An 18,811-nucleotide genomic window follows, 5' to 3' on the forward strand; every position below is an offset into this window, starting at 1 on the left:
GTTTTTCTCCACGTAAGTAATAATCCTTCCTACCATTATTCCTACCAAAGTGGACCACCTCGCACTTGCCAACATTAAATTCCATTGGTAGGAGAGATTGGGAAATTAAGCGGCTATTGTGTCAGGGGCAATCAATGCTGGTCTAACCAGTAAGACCCATATAAGAACATAAGAACATAAGAACATAAGAAATAGGAGCAGGAGTAGGCCATCTGGCCCTTCGAGCCTGCCCCACCATTCAATAAGATCATGGCTGATCTGTCGTGGCTCAGTTCCACTTTCCCGCCCTCTCCCCATAACCCTTAATCCCCTCTCTTATCAAAAACCCATCAACCCGCTTCTTAAAAATATTTAGCGAGGCAGCCTCCACCACTTCAACGGGCAGAGAATTCCAGAGATTCACCACCCTTTGAGTGAAGAAGTTCCTCCTCAACTCCGTTCTAAACCGCCCCCCCTTTATCTTGAGGCTGTGCCCCCTAGTCCTACTGTCTTTTTTGAGCGGGAAGAGTCTCTCCACCTCTATCCTATCCATCCCATTCATCATCTTATACGTCTCAATGAGATCTCCCCTCATTCTTCTAAACTCTAACGAGTACAAGCCTAGTTTATTCAGCCTCTCCTCATAGCTCAACCCCCTCAACTCCGGCATCAGCCTAGTAAACCTCCTCTGCACTCCCACCAAGGCCAAAATATCCTTGCGTAAGTACGGCGCCCAAAACTGCACACAGTACTCCAGCTGCGGCCTCACCAATGCCCTATACAGCCGCAGCAAGACCTCCCTACTTTTATATTCAATCCCCCTCGCTATGAAGGCATCCCATTCGCCTTCCTGACCACCTGCTGCACCTGCAGGCTGGGTTTTTGCGACTCATGCACAAGGATCCCGAGGTCCCTCCGCACCGTCGCCTGCTGCAGTTTTTCTCCACGTAAGTAATAATCCTTCCTACCATTATTCCTACCAAAGTGGACCACCTCGCACTTGCCAACATTAAATTCCATTGGTAGGAGAGATTGGGAAATTAAGCGGCGATTGTGTCAGGGGCAATCAATGCTGGTCTAACCAGTAAGACCCATATCCAGTAGAAGAGTAAGAAATTTACAAGCATGTAAATTAAACTGAACCTCGACCAGTTTGCCTGATAAAAGCTAGGTTGCTCAGTGAGTTTCACAATAAACTGGAAAGTGAAATTAAAATTAAGTCGAGGATCAGGAACTGAGATGGCTGCCAGTAAATCAGTCTTAACCCTGAGTGAGGATTTAACCTGCTCCATCTGCCTGGCTCTGTTTGTGGAGCCGGTGCGGCTGGACTGTGAGCACAACTTCTGTAAATCCTGCATCCAGAAGTGTTGGGAAAGCCGGAAGAAGAAGTTTTCCTGCCCGGAATGTCGGACAGTTTTCCCCCAGAGGTCGTTTAAAAATGCCAGGGTGTTGGCCAATCTGTGTGAGAAAGCCAGACAGCTGGAAGTGAAGCCGGCACCACGGGCGGTGGACTCTCACTGTGAGGAACACGATGAGAAGCTGAAACTCTTCTGTGAGGACGATCAGACTCTGGTCTGTGTCATTTGTAGAGACTCACCCTCACACTCAGGACACAGCTTCCTGCCCGTGGCAGACGCGGTGAGAAAGTACAAGGTAAGGGGGACGTGGTGGGTGGGTGCAGAGGGAGAGGAAAGAGATTCATCAATTCCCCCCTCCCCAGTGGGTGGGTGCAGCCTCCGGGCGAGGGACAGAGGAGCTGAAATGTTTGTTTCCCAGCGCATCATTGGCTGCCTGTCTGAAATCCCATCCCAGGATCGAACTAGATCACTTGGTTCTTATCTGGAGCCAATTCACTGAGTCACTCTGTAAATGAGACTTACTGTCTGGAAGCAGATTATTGTCACATGTTCAGAGATACAGTGAAAAGTGTTTTCTTACGTGCTTTACAGACAAATGATACCATACATAGAATACATAAAGTTTGTTTATTTATTTAATAGTTACAAGGAGACTTACATTAACACTGCAATTAACTGTGTGAAAATCCCTTAGTCAGCATACCTGATCAGGTGCACTGAGGGAGAATTCAGCATAGCCAACGCACCTAACCAGCATGTCGTTTGGACTGTGGGAGGAAACCAGAGCACCTGGAGGAAACCCACACGGGCATGGGGAAAATGCGCGAACTACGCAGACAGTGACCCAAGCCGGGAATCGAACCTGGTCCTTGGCACTGTGAGGCAGCAGTGTTAACCACTGCGGCATGGGGAGAAAGAAATGAGAGAGTGCAGAATGTAATGTTACATTCATAGCTGGGGTGTAGGAAAATGCAAGGTAAGTCCATTCAAAAGTCTGATGGCAGCAGGAAAGCTGTTCCTGAATCGGTTGGTACGTGACCTAAGACTTTTGTATCTTTTTCCCGATGGAAAAAGATGAAACAGAGAATGTCTGGGGTGCCTGGGGTCTATAATTATGCTGGCTGCTTTGCCGAGGCAGCGGGAAGTGTAGACGGAGTGAATGGATGGGATGCTGGTTTGTGTGATGGATTGGATAACATTCACAACCCCCCTTTTCAGTTTCTTGTGCCCTTGGTCAGAGCCTAAGCATTTTTTATTCCTGTGCAAAAACCTTCTTTCATTCTCTCTCATAGAATCATATCCCTATAATGCAGAAAGAGGCCACATGGTCCACCAACTCTCCAAAACATCTAACCCAGGTGAACCCCACACTCTATCCCCATAACTGTGTGCATTTACCATGGCTAATCCCCCTAACCTAATCATCTTTGGACACTAACGGGCAATTCAGCATGGCCAATGCACCGAACCAGCACGTCTTTTGGATTGTGGGAGGAAACTGGAGCACTTGGAGGAAATCCACACAGACATGGAAATACCGTGTAAACTCCATACAGACAGTGACCCAAAGCCGGAATCAAACTTGGGTCTCTGGCACTGTGAGGCAACAGTGCTAACAACTGTGTCCCTATGCTGCCCCATCCAGGGGGTCTCTGAATTTTTTTCTCCTATTCTAGAAGGGTGTATCCCCAGTTTATTTTTTATTCGTTCATGGGATATGGCTGTCACTAGTGGGGCCAGCATTTATTGCCCATCCCTAAATGGCCTTGCACTGCATGGTTCACTAGGCTTTTTCAGAGGGTGTTTAAGAAGCAACAACATTGTTGTGGATCTGGAATCACATGTCAAACAGTCCAAGTAAGGAGGGCAGATTGGGGAATGGGATACATTCAGGGTCCATCTCAACTACTTGTCAGATCATCTACAATTGTCTGACAGTAACCCACCCTTACTCTGCTAGTACATGCTTAAGATTGTAGGGTGACTGCATCCAGAAACAAGTTAACTCTTAGCCTTGACAGCGCAATGCAGTGACAGCAATTGCTGCTCAATGTGTGAAACCTGTCAACTCAGCTACTACAGCTGAAGAGATTTCCTGCACATGTGGCTATGCAGGACTGGAGCAGTAACCTGGAGTTCCCACGTGGAGCAGGATGTGAACTCCACAGTTCCGAGAGTACCTGCCATCCCTCTATTTATTAAACTATTAATTGAATTAACAGAAATAATGCTAAGGCTTGAATAAATAAACACTCACCAGCGACTCAGTTGTCAATTGCCCCCCTTGTGCTGACATTTTATTGAATAATTTAAATGGTTTTACTCAACTCATAACACCTACATAACACAGATCTCAATTTATTGATAAATTCAGAACCTACTGGTATTATTATAATTTAATTTTAAAATTCTCCCCAAGATCTGATTAATCAATTGTACATAATTTAATTGACTGTTAAATGATCAATTTTGCTTTATGTTTATATGAAATAACTAATTGATTTTTGATTAAATTAGAAGCTTACAATGATTTTCACACCACGCTCCCCCTTTTGTCCATTGATGATGGGTTTGCCCAGCGATCAGTGTGGCCAGCTGGGAAAATAATGTGAGATGGTAAAAGAAATAAATTGTGCCAGGTGCAAAATGGTTTGCTAGAATCCCAGCCTTTTTCCAATGGTGAGAGCCACATCACACCCAAAATGAGTGTGAAGCTTACTCTGCAATGAAGTGCTCGCTCCTTGAACAGAGTGAAGATTCGCAGCTTGGAAACTGCACCCCCATCAGTTTAGAACGGAGTTGAGGAGGAACTTCTTCACGCAAAGGGTGGTGAATCTCTGGAATTCTCTGCCCGTTGAAGTGGTGGAGGCTACCTCGCTAAATATATTTAAGACACGGATAGATAGGTTTTTTGTAGGCAAGGGGATTAAGGGTTATGGGGAGAAAGCGGGAAAGTGGAACTGAGCCACTTCAGATCAGCCATGATCTTATTGAATGGCGGGGCAGGCTTGAGGGGCTAGATGGCCTACTCCTGCTCCTATTTCTTATGTTCTTATGTTCTCCCATTCCAGTGGTTATGGGCCAACTCCTCCCGTGGGGACAGAAGGGGTGGGGATTGAATGTCTGATGGCTGGAAGGTGGATGGATGTCGGGGCTTGGGTTGGCTGTGGAGTGCGTCGGGCTGTGCCTCGGTTGGCACGGGTTGTGACGAGGGGTGCCAGAGAGGTTGGAGGAAGGTGCTGGGGGTTCAGGTGCACAGGGCCACATGGTGTCAAGGCATGGCTCAACATGGACACTGGAGGTGTGACAGACAGGTTTGATGCCCAGACAAAGTGGACTCTCACCCTTGCTGCCAAACAAGGTAGTTAATCTTCCAGCATTGGGCACTGGTCCTCTGTGTTGTTCAATGGGCACTGACTGCCTGTTTTCTTGCCATTATGACGCTTCGAATATTTTATGGAAAATCCCACCCAATTTCTCTGTTGTGCAGTTCGAGCCCACAGTTCTATCACTTCTGCCTTCTGTTTATATGCTGCTCCTTCCCTGGGTTATAGGAAACTAGACCCTCACTAGTTTGTGATACAACAGTAGACATTACAGTGGATTATGCTCTGATCTGATTCAATTTCAGGACAAATTGATATCGATTGCTATCACAGAGGATGATAAGAATAAATTAAATAAATTGAAACAGCAGCAGCAGAGGGAGATTTCAGAACTGGAGGTGAGTATGACTTCAGTTCCCTTTCAACACTGAAACTCTTTAACAACCTGCTGTTTAAACAATCTCTCTCACTGTCATAGCAACTCACTGGATCCCTGGAGCAAGACATCTCTGCACAATTTACCAAAATCCATCAATATCTTGAAATCAAAGAGAAACATTTAATCGAAGAGCTGAGGAGGCAAAAGGAGGAAGATAAGCAACTGATGGAGGAGAACCTGAGAAAGATGGAAGACGCACAGATGCTTTGTGATGAACTGACTAACCTTTCTGCAGACAATGAGCAGCAAGACAATATCTCCTTTCTCCAGGTGACCCTTTATAACCCAATCCCCAAACAGTTGCTTTAAGTATAAAAACTTTATAATTGGGTTTAATCACCATCACAACAATACACAGTGTGCAGCATAACTGAGGTCTCAGTCAGGATTGAGTTTGGGAGTGTTTGAGGAAGCTGTCCCACACTGTCTCACCTCACACTGGCTGCAGAGAAAACAGAAACAGAAGTCTTGATGTGATAGGACTTTGGGTTTTAACCGGACAGTGGAGAACTCCCAGCTGTGTGTACTTTCCAGTTACAAACCATTGTTGCTGAAAATCCCTTTATGATTCAGACCAGCTGAGTGAGGGCAAAGAATTAATCTTGTCCTGTTGCTCTAACCCTTATTAGTGTTACAACATTAACAGTGATTACCAGATTACTGTATCAGTTCAGTCAGCATCTAAATATCTCAAATGGAGTTACAGAGGTTCTCTCTTTTCAAATAAAGGTCATCTCCTTTCATATTTCTTTCCTACTTCCCTTTGTTTGAATGGGTGAAGTATTGTTCCATGATTATTGATCCCCAGTGTAGCCATGTGTTCCATTTGAGTCCCATGGGTGCTGGTGCTGAGAGCACTGACACGTTGGGGTTGAGTCCCATGGGTGCTGGTCTTATGAGGATCATTGATTCTTCAGGTTTTCAGGTGAAACAGTGTGGGTGCATTTGGGGTTGGAGGTTTTGATTTTGAGTTTGATTTGATTTATCATTGTCACATGTATTAGTGCACAGTGAAAAGTATTGTTTCCTGCATGCTATACAGATACAGCATACCATTCATAGAGAAGGAAAGAAGAGAGTTCAGAATGTAGTATTACAGTCATAGCTAGAGTGTAGAGAAAAATCAACTTAATGCAAGGTAGGTCCACTCAAAACTCTGATGGCAGCAGGCAGGATGCTGTTCTTGAGTCGGTTGGTACATGTTCTCAGGCTTTTGGATCTTTTCCTGATGGAAGAAGTTGGAAGAGAGAATGTCCAGGGTACATGGAGTCCTTAATTATGCTGGCTGCTTTGCTGAGGCAGCGGGAAGTATAGACAGAGTCAATGGATGGGAAAGTAAGGTAAGGGTTGTGGAAGTACATTGCAAACTCTACCCAAATTGCTTCATATTTAACTAAAGTCACTGATTCTACATCATTTAAAATTACACTCTAAACAGCAGCGTCTATATTTATTAAAATACTTCTGATTCTTTGTACTGCAGGAACTGAAAAGATTGAGAGAAAGGTGAGTATCTAATCCAAATTCACACAGTTTTACACTGTGATCACAGTCTGTATCCAGCAGAGAGTGATTAAATCAATCCCATTCACACAGCTACCTGGAGAAAGTTGCAGAGGGAAGTGAAGATGAGGTTATGCGGGAGTTTCCAACAGAGAAGTACACGGGGTACCAAAGCCCATTCCTTGATGCAGTATTGAAGGCAATAAAACAGATCAGAGATGAAGATAAAGGAGATAACAATGAAATCCAGTACTTAGATGAATTAAGCCTATACTCTGAAAGTGAATATACATATTGGGAAGATAACAATGAAATCCAGTATTCAGGTGAATTGACCTCATATTATGAAAGTGAAGATGCAAATATTCTGGAAATTCCAAGATGGAATTACACTGGATTTCAAGGCCCCTTACTCCATGCAGTGTGGGAGGAAATTAAACAGATCATCTCTCCAGGTAAGTGTTGCAAAGTTGCTGTTTGTAAAATTATTTAAAAATTGTAAAATTGCATGGTCCCTTTAAAAGGTAGGTTTTTCTCTGTATTTAGAGTTAAAAAAGGAGAGGTGCTGTGCCTGCAGTACACAGACTGAAACATTGTATCGAGAGGCCAGGCAGTAGTGTTGCCAAGACAACAGGGTGTATTTTGAATTTCGCCCAATCAGTTTAAACTAGGCACTTAGCTATTAGATTTAAATTTGATGTTTTGGTAATGAGAACCAATCCTATTGTGGGGATGTTGGTATGACATCAGGGGTATAAGAGACAGGTCTCAGATCCAGAGAGACGCAGCAGGTGCTCTCTGACACAGCAACTATCTCTATCACAGCGAATAGATTTTAGCTCAAAGCCTCAACTGAATGGCAAAGGTACTCAAAAGAAGACAGAGGTTTCTGACAGAAGAAAGAAGACAAAAGATTCCAGAAAATACAAAAACCTGGTTGTAATTAAGTGTGACAAAAATCCCATATTTTTTGTTAATAATAGGAATTATATTATCTAAACAGCATTCCATTAGAATTGTGATTTTAATCGGTTTATTAATATTTTTGTTAATCTGTTCACTGTTAGATAAATAAAGTGTTATTTGTTGATTATACAGTCTCAGGTAGTTATTTTGATTTAACCACTAAAAGTTGCTGAAGAGCAGATCGAACTATTTCTCATACATTTTTAACAAATTATGAGGTGAGATACTTCTCTTTGAGTGGTTAAGTGTTACTTCTCAGAGAGGGATCAACTTCTGCTTCATAACAGTAAGAAACTTCCCAACTTTGTGCTTGCTTTCTGTACAGTTTCTGACTCTCATCCTCCCTCTCTTGAAGGTGCTGTCTGTAACTGATCCAGATCACTGTGGCAGCAGCACCAAGTACCTGATCCAAGAGCTGTTCTTTGCACACTGGAGTCTGATAAAATATCTGAATATATCTCACCATATCCAGTCTGAAATATCTGTTCACTATACACACTGGAGTCTGGGAATATATCTAACCGTACACCATATCCAGTCTGTAATATCTGTTCACTATACACACTGGAGTCTGGGAATATATCTAACCGTACACCATACCCAGTCTGTAATATCTGTTCACTGTACACACTGGAGTCTGGGAATATATCTAACTGTACACCATACCCAGTCTGAAATATCTGTTCACTGTACACACTGGAGTCTGGGAATATATCTAACTGTACACCACACCCAGTCTGTAATATCTGTTCACTGTACACACTGGAGTCTGGGAATATATCTAACTGTACACCGTACCCAGTCTGTAACATCTGTTCACTGTACACACTGGAGTCTGGAAATATGTCTAACTGTACACCATGGAATATTTCTGGAGGGAAATAGAGTTAAACTTTGGGATAGAAAGGACATTTAGATCCAAAACATTAAATTAATTTTGCTGCACAGATGCTGTCAGACTGGCTGAGTTTATTCAATATTTTCTGTTTTTATTTCACACTTCCAGCAATGCAGTATTTTACTTTTATTTACGTACACGTTGCCCAGTCTATAATACTTTCTGATACTGAACTATGGAGTTGGCACTTGTCCTTTGTAAAGATATCGGATAATATTCTGTATCCATGCACCTTCCCATGTTACAATATTTAACCTGATCTCTTTTTAATTTGTTCCCTTACAGCCCCACTGACACTGGACCCAAACACAGCCCATCGTAACTTGGTGCTGTCTGAGGACCTGACCAGTGTGAGACTCAGTGACACAGAATTACAAGTTCCTGATAATCCGGAGAGATTTGATGTGTGTTGCTGTGTCCTGGGATCAGAGGGATTCACATCGGGGAAACATTACTGGGAGGTGGAGGTTGGGGACAAGACTGAGTGGGCACTGGGTGTGGCCAGAGAGTCGGCCAATAGGAAGGGACAGATAACACTGGGTTCTGAAGCTGCTTACTGGGCTGTGTGGCTGAGAAATGGGAATGAATATGGAGCTATTGAAATATCATCAGACCCCCTAACCCCCAGTGAGAATCCCAGGAACATTGGAGTTTTCCTGGACTATGAGGGGGGACAGGTGACCTTTTACAATGCTGATGATATGTCCATCCTCTACACTTTCACGGACACATTCACTGAGAAACTCTTCCCTTATTTTTGGGTTGGGTCGTGTGATGAAAATGCTGTCCCCCTTAAACTGCTTCATTTTGAACAGTAGCTTTCTAACCTCGTGTGAGAACTTGCAGAAAAATGGGGATCAATATTTTTCCTGCGCTTCTCCAATGAGGGGTGGGAGAGGACCAGGAACTTAGAACTACAGTGTCATGATGTGTCAGCCCGGTAGCCCACCGTAGATACATTAATGTGGCAGCGTGTCACATCATGGGCTTGTTTGTGTCCCTCTCTCAGTGTCATTGGGAATCCTAATGAAATTTAATACTGCTCCCTGAGACATTCCTGGGAGCTAAATTGAGATGGCAGCAGTCAAATCAAATAAGAATTGCCTTCTCAGTGCTGCCCATGAGTCGAAAGTAGCAGGAATTTAACCCCTATCCCCATAGCACTCCCTTCACCAAACCCCATTTAGGCCTTCCTGGCAATTCAATTTAACTTTAATAGGACTTAAGTTAACTGCTTAACTTGCCCATTAATAGAAACTTTTAAACAAAATCAGGTAGATCAAATTAGTGTAGATCAAAAAACAAGCCATATTGATGTTACTAATCAATGAGCTATGTTACTATCATGCTGTCCAGTAATCATCGCCGAGAATGAAACGTTTGCATTAGAAGAAAGTACCTGAATTACTGTGGAATTGAATGATAAGTAATTCAGAATCAAATCATTTAAAAGTCAAATGCATTGCTATGGATCTGGCGTGACATGTGGGACAGACCAGAAAAGGACTTCAGATTTTCTTTCTGAAAGGACATTAGTGAACCAGATGGGTTCACTCCATTGTGCACCAGGGAACAGTTAACTGCCAGGGCTCTTATTGGAATTCAAATGAGGCCAATCAACTCTTTGATCTAAAAAGATTAAAAAGCTTCAACAATCTGTCTCTTTCTTCTGCCATATTCAAATATACCTTTTCTTTCTGTTTATTAGTAAATAGATTAGTCTTTAGTTAATTGAAAAGTATAATGTTGTTTTCTTTTGCGTATGTTCAATAAACTTTGTTATTTGCTAATTCACTGTCTGAGTCTTTGCCCGATTGTTACATCTGTAGAACTTGAACAGTTTAAAGGTTAATTTAGGATGCAGTAATTAAATCAAGTCTAAATTTATCTAAATGCTCCTTCTGCGAACATAAATCATTACATCTCAATGCAGCTCGGGATCAGTTTATGCCCACGTTCCAGGATTTTCCCTATCCCTTCCTGCCAACAAGTACACACTCCCATTCTCCCTTAGTACAGAATAGAGCCAGAGATCCTTATGTCAGCTTCATACATAAAAACGTATGAATTAGGAGCAGGAGTAGGCCACTCAGCCTCTGGAGCCTGCTCCAACATTCTACATGATCATGACTGGTCTGATTGTAACTTCAACCCCACATTCCCTGTCGATCCCCCAATAACCTTTCACACCACCTGCCTCCGATTAATCAAGATTCTATCCAGCTCTGCCTAAAAAATATTCAAAGACTCTGCTTTCAATGCCTTTTGAGGAAGAGAGTTCCAGAGACTCATGACCCTCTGATCGAAAAAGATTTCTCCTTATCTCTGTCGAACATGGGTGACCACTTATTTTTAACAGTGATCCCTGGTTCTAGATTCTTCCACAAGAGTAAACAACCTGTCCACCTCCACCTTGTCACTCACACTCTCACTCTCTTGTTTGTTACAATCCAGTCACTTTTTACTCACACACACCCTGTTTCAAAGGGTACAAATGGAGTCAACCTCCCTCTATACTATCCATGTCAAACATGACCAGGCCAGATACAACACAGGATACAGAGTAAAGCACCCTCTACACTGTCTCCATTAGACACTCCCAGGACAGGTACCGCATGGGGTTAGATACAGAGTAAAGCTTCCTCGACACTGTCCCCATCAAACACTCCCAGTATAGGTACAGCACGGGGTTAAATACTGGAGTCTGTCAGGTGAGACTGTGACACTGTTGAAACTTCCTCAATTGGTGCAAGTTTTTGACTTCCCAGTCGGCGGGTGAGGGGGAGGGGGTGGGGGGGTGCTTCAGCAACAAATCATCTTGAAACTGGGGAGCGAGGTGACAAAACTTTAAAAATGTAAACGACTTGCGATGGAGGTCCTGGACCACTAATTTATTGTACCTATTCATCGTCACTTTTACCGCTATCATTGAGAGGGGAGAACTTCCTGAGGCAGTTCTGTTGCATTCATGTGGATCGTAACTCTTGCAAATCCATTCTTTTCTCTCCAATTTCACATGCCTCGGCCGCGAATAACTACTGTATTTTATTATTGTGTGGGCTGTGGGAGTCACTGATCCATCCCCAATGGCCCAGCATGCCAACTGATTGACATGCTGGGCCATTTAAGAGTCAACCACGTTGCCATGGGTCTGCAATCACATGTAGGCCAGACCAGATAGGCTTTTACAAGAATCGTCACTATTAGATTTTTAATAGCAATCTTTATTGAATTCAAATTCCACCATTTGCCGTGGTGGGATTCAAACCTTGGTCCCCAGAGCATTACCCTGAGTGTCTGGATGACTTGTCCAGTGACGATACCTCTGCATCACCAATTCCTCACAAGGCATGCTCAAGTTTAAATCCAGCATTGTGTATCTCTCGATTATATTTATATCTGCATTGTAAAAGCAAAACACTGCAGAGGCTGGACATTAGAAATTGCTACAGTATGCGTGACAAGTGGGATAGAGTGAATATTTCAGACCAGTGACCTTCCACCAGACTTCTGCACTTAACTGTTAATTCCATGTCCAAAGATATGTGGGTTAGGCTGATTGGCCAGGCTAAATTGCCCCTGAGTGTCAGGGAGTCCAGCAAGATAAATACTTAGGGTTATGGGGAGAGGGCCTGAGTGGGATTGCTGTCAGTGCAGGGTTGATGGGCTGAATAGCCTCTTTCTGTGCTGTAGGATTGTGTTGTCCTATGTGACTCTGTATTACTAGTTTATCAGTTTTGTTTTGTCATATCTTATTTCCTGGTCAGAGATTGATTTTCCTGTGCTGTGCTCCATTTCTCTACAATGTGTGCATCTGATCTGCTGCCTCACGATTGGCCCATGCTGCCAGCTGTTCAACTGCAGGAGGCCCATCCCTCAAACACGTTGTGCCTCAAACTCACGGATCACACTTCCCTCACCCTCCCTCAGGAGAAAGTGGCAGCCACAGCTAACTAGCAGTGCCAGGGCAGGTGACACATCTACCTGTGTAAATGTGCAGGATACAGGCACAGTGAGGGTTCGTTGAGCTCATGGGAGTCAGTGCTGGTACTGTATCCACCCCCCTCCAAATGTACCCAACCCCCCACCTCCCCACAAGAGTGAACTATCAGGGTACAGAGCTGGAGGACGATGAATCCTGGGACAGGGAGGCTATGACATTGAAGCAAGTGATAAGGGAAAACAAGAAGATGGGAAATATGAACATGGGGAGAGAGTAGGGCAGTGAGACTCGTTTGAGATTGATAGGGGATATGGGGAGAGAGTGGGGCAGTGAGATTAGTTTGAGATTGATAGGGGATATGGGGAGAGAGTGGGGCAGTGAGATTAGTTTGAGATTGATAGGGGATATGGGGAGAGAGTGGGGCAGTGAGATTATTTTGAGATTCATTTAGGGCTATGGGGAGAGAGTGGGGCAGTGAGATTAGTTTGAGATTCATTTAGGGCTATGGGGAGAGAGTGCAGCAGTGGGACTAGTTTGAGATTTGTACAGGACCACAGGGAGAGAGTGGGACAGTGGACTTAGTTGGGACTAAAACAGGGATATAGAAAGAATGTGGCCGTGGGATTAGTTTGGGATTGAAATGGATGGAGGGAGAGTGGAGGGGTGGGATTAATTTAGGATTGAATCAGGGATCTCGGGAGAGCAGGGCAGTGGGATTAGATTGGGATTGATACTTAGAAATGGGGAGGAGTGGATAGTCAGAGGCTTCTCCTCCCCAGAGTTCAAGTGTTTATTACAAGGGGGCACAGGTTCAAGATGGAAGGGGAAAAATTTAAGGGAGATGTGCGGGGGAAGATTTTCATGCAAAGAGTGGTGGGTGCTTGGAGTGCACTGCCAGAGAAGGTTGTGGAAGCAGGCACATGAACAACATTTAAGAGGCCTTTGGATGAGTACATGAATAGAGAGGGAATAGAGGGATGCAGACCAAGTAAGGGCAGAAGATGTTTTTCTCTAGTTTATCTGGGTATTATGATTGGCATGGGCTTGGAGGGGCTGAAGGGCCTGTACCTGTGCTATACTTCTTTCTTTGTTCTTTGTATCTGGCTCTAGTTCAGCAATGTTAATGGATTCCAAGATCATGATTTCATGCAATGTTCCCTCACTGTGCCAACTCACACGACCTGGGTGGAGGTGGGGGAAGGTGACACACACTGCGTGGTGGATCAGTGAGTGAGCCCAAATTCATCAGGATCCAATTATATCAAGATGGGAGGGTAATGGGAATGGGCGGTTGTGTATGGGGAGGGGTTGTCCCCATCTAGAAAAAGCCCATAACACCCGCACAACGACACTCTGAGAGGCAGAACCTACCCCTCCCATTCCTGATCGACACCAGGGAGAGAGATGGACTGACTGGTCACCACCATGCATCTCCTAACTCTGACCATATCCCCAGCGAGCACCACAGGTGTGAGACCACACACACACACACACACACACACACAGACAAAGAGAAGAGACACACAAAGATCGAGAGAGACACACATACAGACACGCAGAGAGAACGCGGAGAGAGAAGCAGAGACATAGAGAGACCCACTCACCTGATGAAGGAGCAGCGCTCTGAAAACTTGTGGCTTGTTTTACCAAATAAACCTGTTGGACTTTAACCTGGTGTTGTGAGCCTTCTTACCATGCTTACCCCAGTCCAACGCCGCCATCTCCACATCTTTTCTGTACTCCATCTTGCCATTGTGTAACGAGGCAGGTAGAATTAGGTGTGTAACAAGGCAGGTAGAATTAGGGATCTTCTTGTGAGGGATCCTCTTGGGACGAGTGATCATTGTATGGTTGAATTTCTGATACAGATGGAGGATGAGAAAGTAGGGTCCCGGACCTGTGTCCTCTGTTTGAACAGAGGGGAGTATGATAACATGAGGGCGGAATTGGCGAATGTAGATTGGTTGGTAGGACGGCTGAGGAACAGTGGAGGATTTTTAAGGAGATCTTTTTCGGTGCTCAGCAGAAATATATTCCGATGGTAAAGAAGGACTGTAAGAGAAGAGATAACCAGCCGTGGTTATCGAAGGAAATAAAGGAGAGTATTAAATTAAAAGCTGATGTGTTCAGAGCGCCTAAAAGTAGTGGGCAATTAGAAGGTTGGGAAAGATTTAAAAAACAACAAAGAATGACTAAGAAAGCGATATAGAAAGGAAAGATAGAGTATGAAGCTAAACTAGCTTTAAATATAAAGAATGATAGTAAAAGTTTTTACAAATATATAAAGAAGAAGAGTGGCTAGAGTGAATGTTGGACCCTTGGAGGATGAGAGGGGGGATTTAGCAGTGGGTGACGAGAAAATGGCTGAGGCTTTAAATAAGTTTTTTGTGTCGGTCTTCATGGAGGAGGACACAAATAGCTTGCCGAATATTAAAGATAGAGGGTTGGTAGGAGATGAGGTCCTTAATGCGATTACTGTCACTAGAGAGTTAGTGCTTGATAGACTAATGGGACTGAAGGTAGACAAGTCCCCGGGGCCGGATGGAATGCATCCCAGGGTTCGGAAAGAAATGGCAGAGGTGATAGTAAGGTGCCTTAGTAATTATTTATCAAAATTCGCTGGACTCTGGGGAAGTGCCGGAAGATTGGAAAACGGCTAATATTATGCTGCTGTTTAAAAAAGGTAGCAGACAAAAGGCAGGGAGTTATAGGCTGGTTAGTCTAACATCCGTAGTTGGAAAAATGCTAGAATCCGTCATCAAAGAAGAAATAGCGAGACGCCTAGAAAAGAGCGGTTTGATCAGCAGATGCAGCACGGATTCGTGAAGGGGAAGTCATGGTTAACGAATTTATCCTATGAGGATGTGACTAGTGCAGTAGACAGAGGGGAACCGGTAGATGTGGTGTTTTTAGACTTCCAGAAGGCGTTTGATAAGGTGCCTCACAAAATGTTGCTGCAAAAGGTTAGGGTGCACGGAGTTGGGGGTAAGGTGTTAGCGTGGATAGAGGATTGGCTGTCTAATAGGAAGCAGAGTTGGAATCAATAGGTGCTATTCTGGTTGGCAGTTGTTAACTAGTGGAGTGCTGCAGGGATCAGTGCTGGGGCCTCAACTGTTTACCATTTACATAGATGATCTGGAGCAGGGGGCTGAGTGTAGGGTAATGAAATTTGCTGACGACACGAAGATGAATGGAAAAGCAAATTGCGTGGAAGGCACGGAAAGTCTGCAGAGAGATCTGGATAGGCTGAATGAGTGGGTGAGGACCTGGCAGATGGAGTATAATGTTAGCAAATGTGAGGTTATCTACTTTGGTAGAAATAATAGTAGGAGGGATTATTATTTAAAGGGCGAAAAGCTGCAGCATGCTACAGTGCAGAGGGACCTGGGGGTCCTTGTGCACGAATCGCAAAAACCCAGTCTGCAGGTACAGCAGGTGATCAAGAAGGCGAATGGAATGCTGGCCTTTATAGTGAGGGGGATAGAATATAAAAGCAGGGAAGTCTTGCTGCAACTGTACAGGGTACTGGTGAGGCCGCAACTGGAGTACTGTGTGCAGTTTTGGTTGTCGCATTTGCGAAAGGATATATTGGCCTTGGAGGTAGTGCAGAGAAGGTTCACTAGGCTGATACCAGAGATGAGGGGGCTAGCCTATGAGGACAGATTGAATAGACTGGGTCTGTACTTGCTGGAGTTTAGAAGGCTGAGGGGGGATCTTATAGAGACATATAAGATTTTGAAGGGGCTAGGTAGGGTTGAGGTAAAGAGATTCTTCCCACTTGGAAAGGATAGCAGAACTCGAGGGCACAGCCTCAAAATAAGGGGAAGGCAGTTTAGATTGGAGTTGAGGAAGAACTTCTTCACTCAAAGGGTGGTGAGTCTCTAGAATTCTCTGCCCATTGAAGTGGTGGAGGCTACCGCGCTGAATATATTTAAGTCACGGGTAGATAGGTTTCTGATAGACCAGGGAATTAAGGGTTATGGGGAGAAAGCGGGAAAGTGGAACTATTCCACTTCAGATCAGCCATGATCTTGTTGAATGGTGGGGCAGGCTCGAAGGGCTAGATGGCCTACTCCTGCTCATATTTCTTATGTTCTTATTGTTTGAAAGCTGACCCACTACAGTGGTGTCATCAGTTAACTTGAAAATGGAGTTGGAGGGGAATTTGACCACACATATACAGACATAATGGGAGAGTGTGGAGCAATGGATTTAGTTGGGATTGGGATTAGAAGAATGAGGGGAGATCTCATTGAGACGTATAAGATGATGAATGGGATGGATAGGATAGAGGTGGAGAGACTCTTCCCGCTCAGAAAGGACAGTAGGACTAGGGGGCACAGCCTGAAGATAAAGGGGGGGAGGTTTCCATTGAAGTGGTGGAGGCTACCTCGCTAAATATTTTTAAGACGCGGGTTGATGGGTTTTTGATAAGAGAGGGGATTAAGGGTTATGGGGAGAGGGCGGGAATGTGGAACTGAGCCACGACAGATCAGCCATGATCTTATTGAATGGCGGGGCAGGCTCGAAGGGCCAGATGGCCGACTCCTGCTCCTATTTCTTATGTTCTTATGTTCTTATGGTGCATGGCTTGGGGAGGGAGCAGAGCAGAGAGGGGCGGCATGGTAGCACAGAGGTTAGCACTTCTGCTTCACAGCTCCAGGGACCTCGGTTTGATTCCCGGCTTGGGTCACTGTCTGTGTGGAGTTTGCACATTCTCCTCGTGTTTGCATGGGTTTCCTCCGGGTGCTCCGGTTCCTTCCAAAGTCCAAAGATGTGTGGGTAGGTTGATTGGCCATGCTAAAATTGCCCCTTAGTGTCCTAATATGCGTAGGTTAGAGGGATTAGTGGCTAAATACATAGGGACATGGGGGTAGGGCCTGGGTGGGATTGTGGCTGGTACAGACTTGATGGGCCGAATGGCTTCTTTCTGTACTGTAGGGTTTCTATATTAGAGAAATGTTTTGTGTTGATACTGGCATTTGGGATTTGGGTGTGGGGCAATGGGATTAGTTTAAGAATGATTTGTTGCTTGGATCCCTGGGGAATCTAATGGAACCATCAAGTGAGGGCAGATTTACTCAGATTCCTGTATGTGTATTTTACATGATGTGGAGAGTGGAAAACGGCTAATGTTACGCCGCTGTTTAAAAAGGGTAGCAGGCAAAAGGCAGGGAATTATAGACCGGTTAGTTTAACGTCTGTTGTAGGAAAAATGCTTGAATCCGTAATCAAGGAGAAAATAGCGTGGCATCTTGAGAAGAATTGTTTGATAGAGCAGACGCAGCATGGTTTCCTTAAGGGGAAGTTGTGTCTGACGAATTTATTGGAATTCTATGAGGATGTGTCTAGTGTGGTGGATAGAGGGAAACCGTTGGATGTGTGTTTCTTGATTTTCAGAAGGCGTTTGATAAGGTGCCTCACAAGAGGTTATTACAGAAGGTCAGGGGGCATGGAGTTGGGGGTAGCGTGTTAGCGTGGATAGGGGATTGGCTGTCAAATAGGAGGCAGAGAGTGGGTGTCAATGGGTGCTATTCAGATTGGCGGTTGGTGACTAGTGGAGTGCCCCAGGGATCGGTGCTGGGGCCTCAGCTATTTACCATTTATATAGATGATCTGGAGGAGGGAGCTGAATGTAGGGTGTCGAAATTTGCTGATGACACAAAGATAAGTGGAACGGCAAATTGTGTGGAGGGTGTGGAAAGTCTGCAGAAGGATCTAGATAGGCTGAGCGAATGGGCGAGGACCTGGCAGATGGAATACAATGTTGGCAAGGGTGAGGTTATCCACTTTGGTAGGAATAATGGTAGGAAGGACTATTACTTACAGGGCAAAAAGCTGCAGCATGCTACAGTGCAGAGGGACCTGGGGGTCCTTGTGCATGAGTTGCAAAAACCCAGCCTACAGGTGCAGCAGGTGGTCAGGAAGGCAAATGGGATGCTGGCCTTCACAGCGAGGGGGATTGAATATAAAAGTAGGGAGGTCTTGCTGCAACTGTACAGGGCACTGGTGAGGCCGCAGCTGGAGTACTGTGTGCAGTTTTGGTCGCCGCACCTGTGCAAGGATATTTTGGCCTTGGAGGGAGTGCAGAGGAGGTTCACAAGGCTAATACCGGAGTTGAGGGGGTTGAGCTATGAGGAGAGGCTGAATAGACTGGGCTTGTACTCGTTAGAGTTTAGAAGGATGAGGGGGGATCTCATTGAGACGTATAAGATGATGAAAGGGATGGATAGGGTAGAGGTGGAGAGGTTCTTCCCGCTCAGAAAGGACAGCAGGACTAGAGGGCACAGCCTCAAGATGGGGAGGGGGGGGTGCAGTTTAGAATGGAGTTGAGGAGGAACTTCTTCACTCAAAGGGTGGTGAATCTCTGGAATTCTCTGCCCGTTGAAGTGGTTGAGG

General features: G+C 44.8%; 1 protein-coding gene across 1 annotated transcript; it reads left to right on the forward strand.

The window, feature by feature from the left end:
* Window positions 1-1,013: 1,013 nt before the first annotated feature.
* Window positions 1,014-10,178, forward strand: LOC145348115 (zinc-binding protein A33-like). Its single transcript, XM_080196260.1, has 6 exons — window positions 1,014-1,632; window positions 4,969-5,061; window positions 5,142-5,372; window positions 6,586-6,608; window positions 6,699-7,060; window positions 8,755-10,178. The coding sequence occupies exons 1-6, from the start codon at window positions 1,219-1,221 to the stop codon at window positions 9,285-9,287; spliced, it is 1,656 nt and encodes a 551-aa protein (XP_080052386.1). The 5' UTR covers window positions 1,014-1,218; the 3' UTR covers window positions 9,288-10,178.
* Window positions 10,179-18,811: the final 8,633 nt, after the last annotated feature.

Source organism: Carcharhinus amblyrhynchos, chromosome 9 (genome assembly GCF_965287045.1).
Source record: "Carcharhinus amblyrhynchos chromosome 9, sCarAmb.v2.hapA, whole genome shotgun sequence".
Classification (NCBI taxonomy): domain Eukaryota; kingdom Metazoa; phylum Chordata; class Chondrichthyes; order Carcharhiniformes; family Carcharhinidae; genus Carcharhinus; species Carcharhinus amblyrhynchos.

Coding starts and splice junctions, on each gene's coding strand:
- LOC145348115 (XM_080196260.1), top strand. CDS start 1,219: ATGGCTGCCAGTAAATCAGTCTTAACCCTGAGTGAGGATTTAACCTGC. Junction 5,062..5,141: donor GGGAGATTTCAGAACTGGAG/GTGAGTATGACT, acceptor TCACTGTCATAG/CAACTCACTGGATCCCTGGA. Junction 6,609..6,698: donor CTGAAAAGATTGAGAGAAAG/GTGAGTATCTAA, acceptor CCATTCACACAG/CTACCTGGAGAAAGTTGCAG.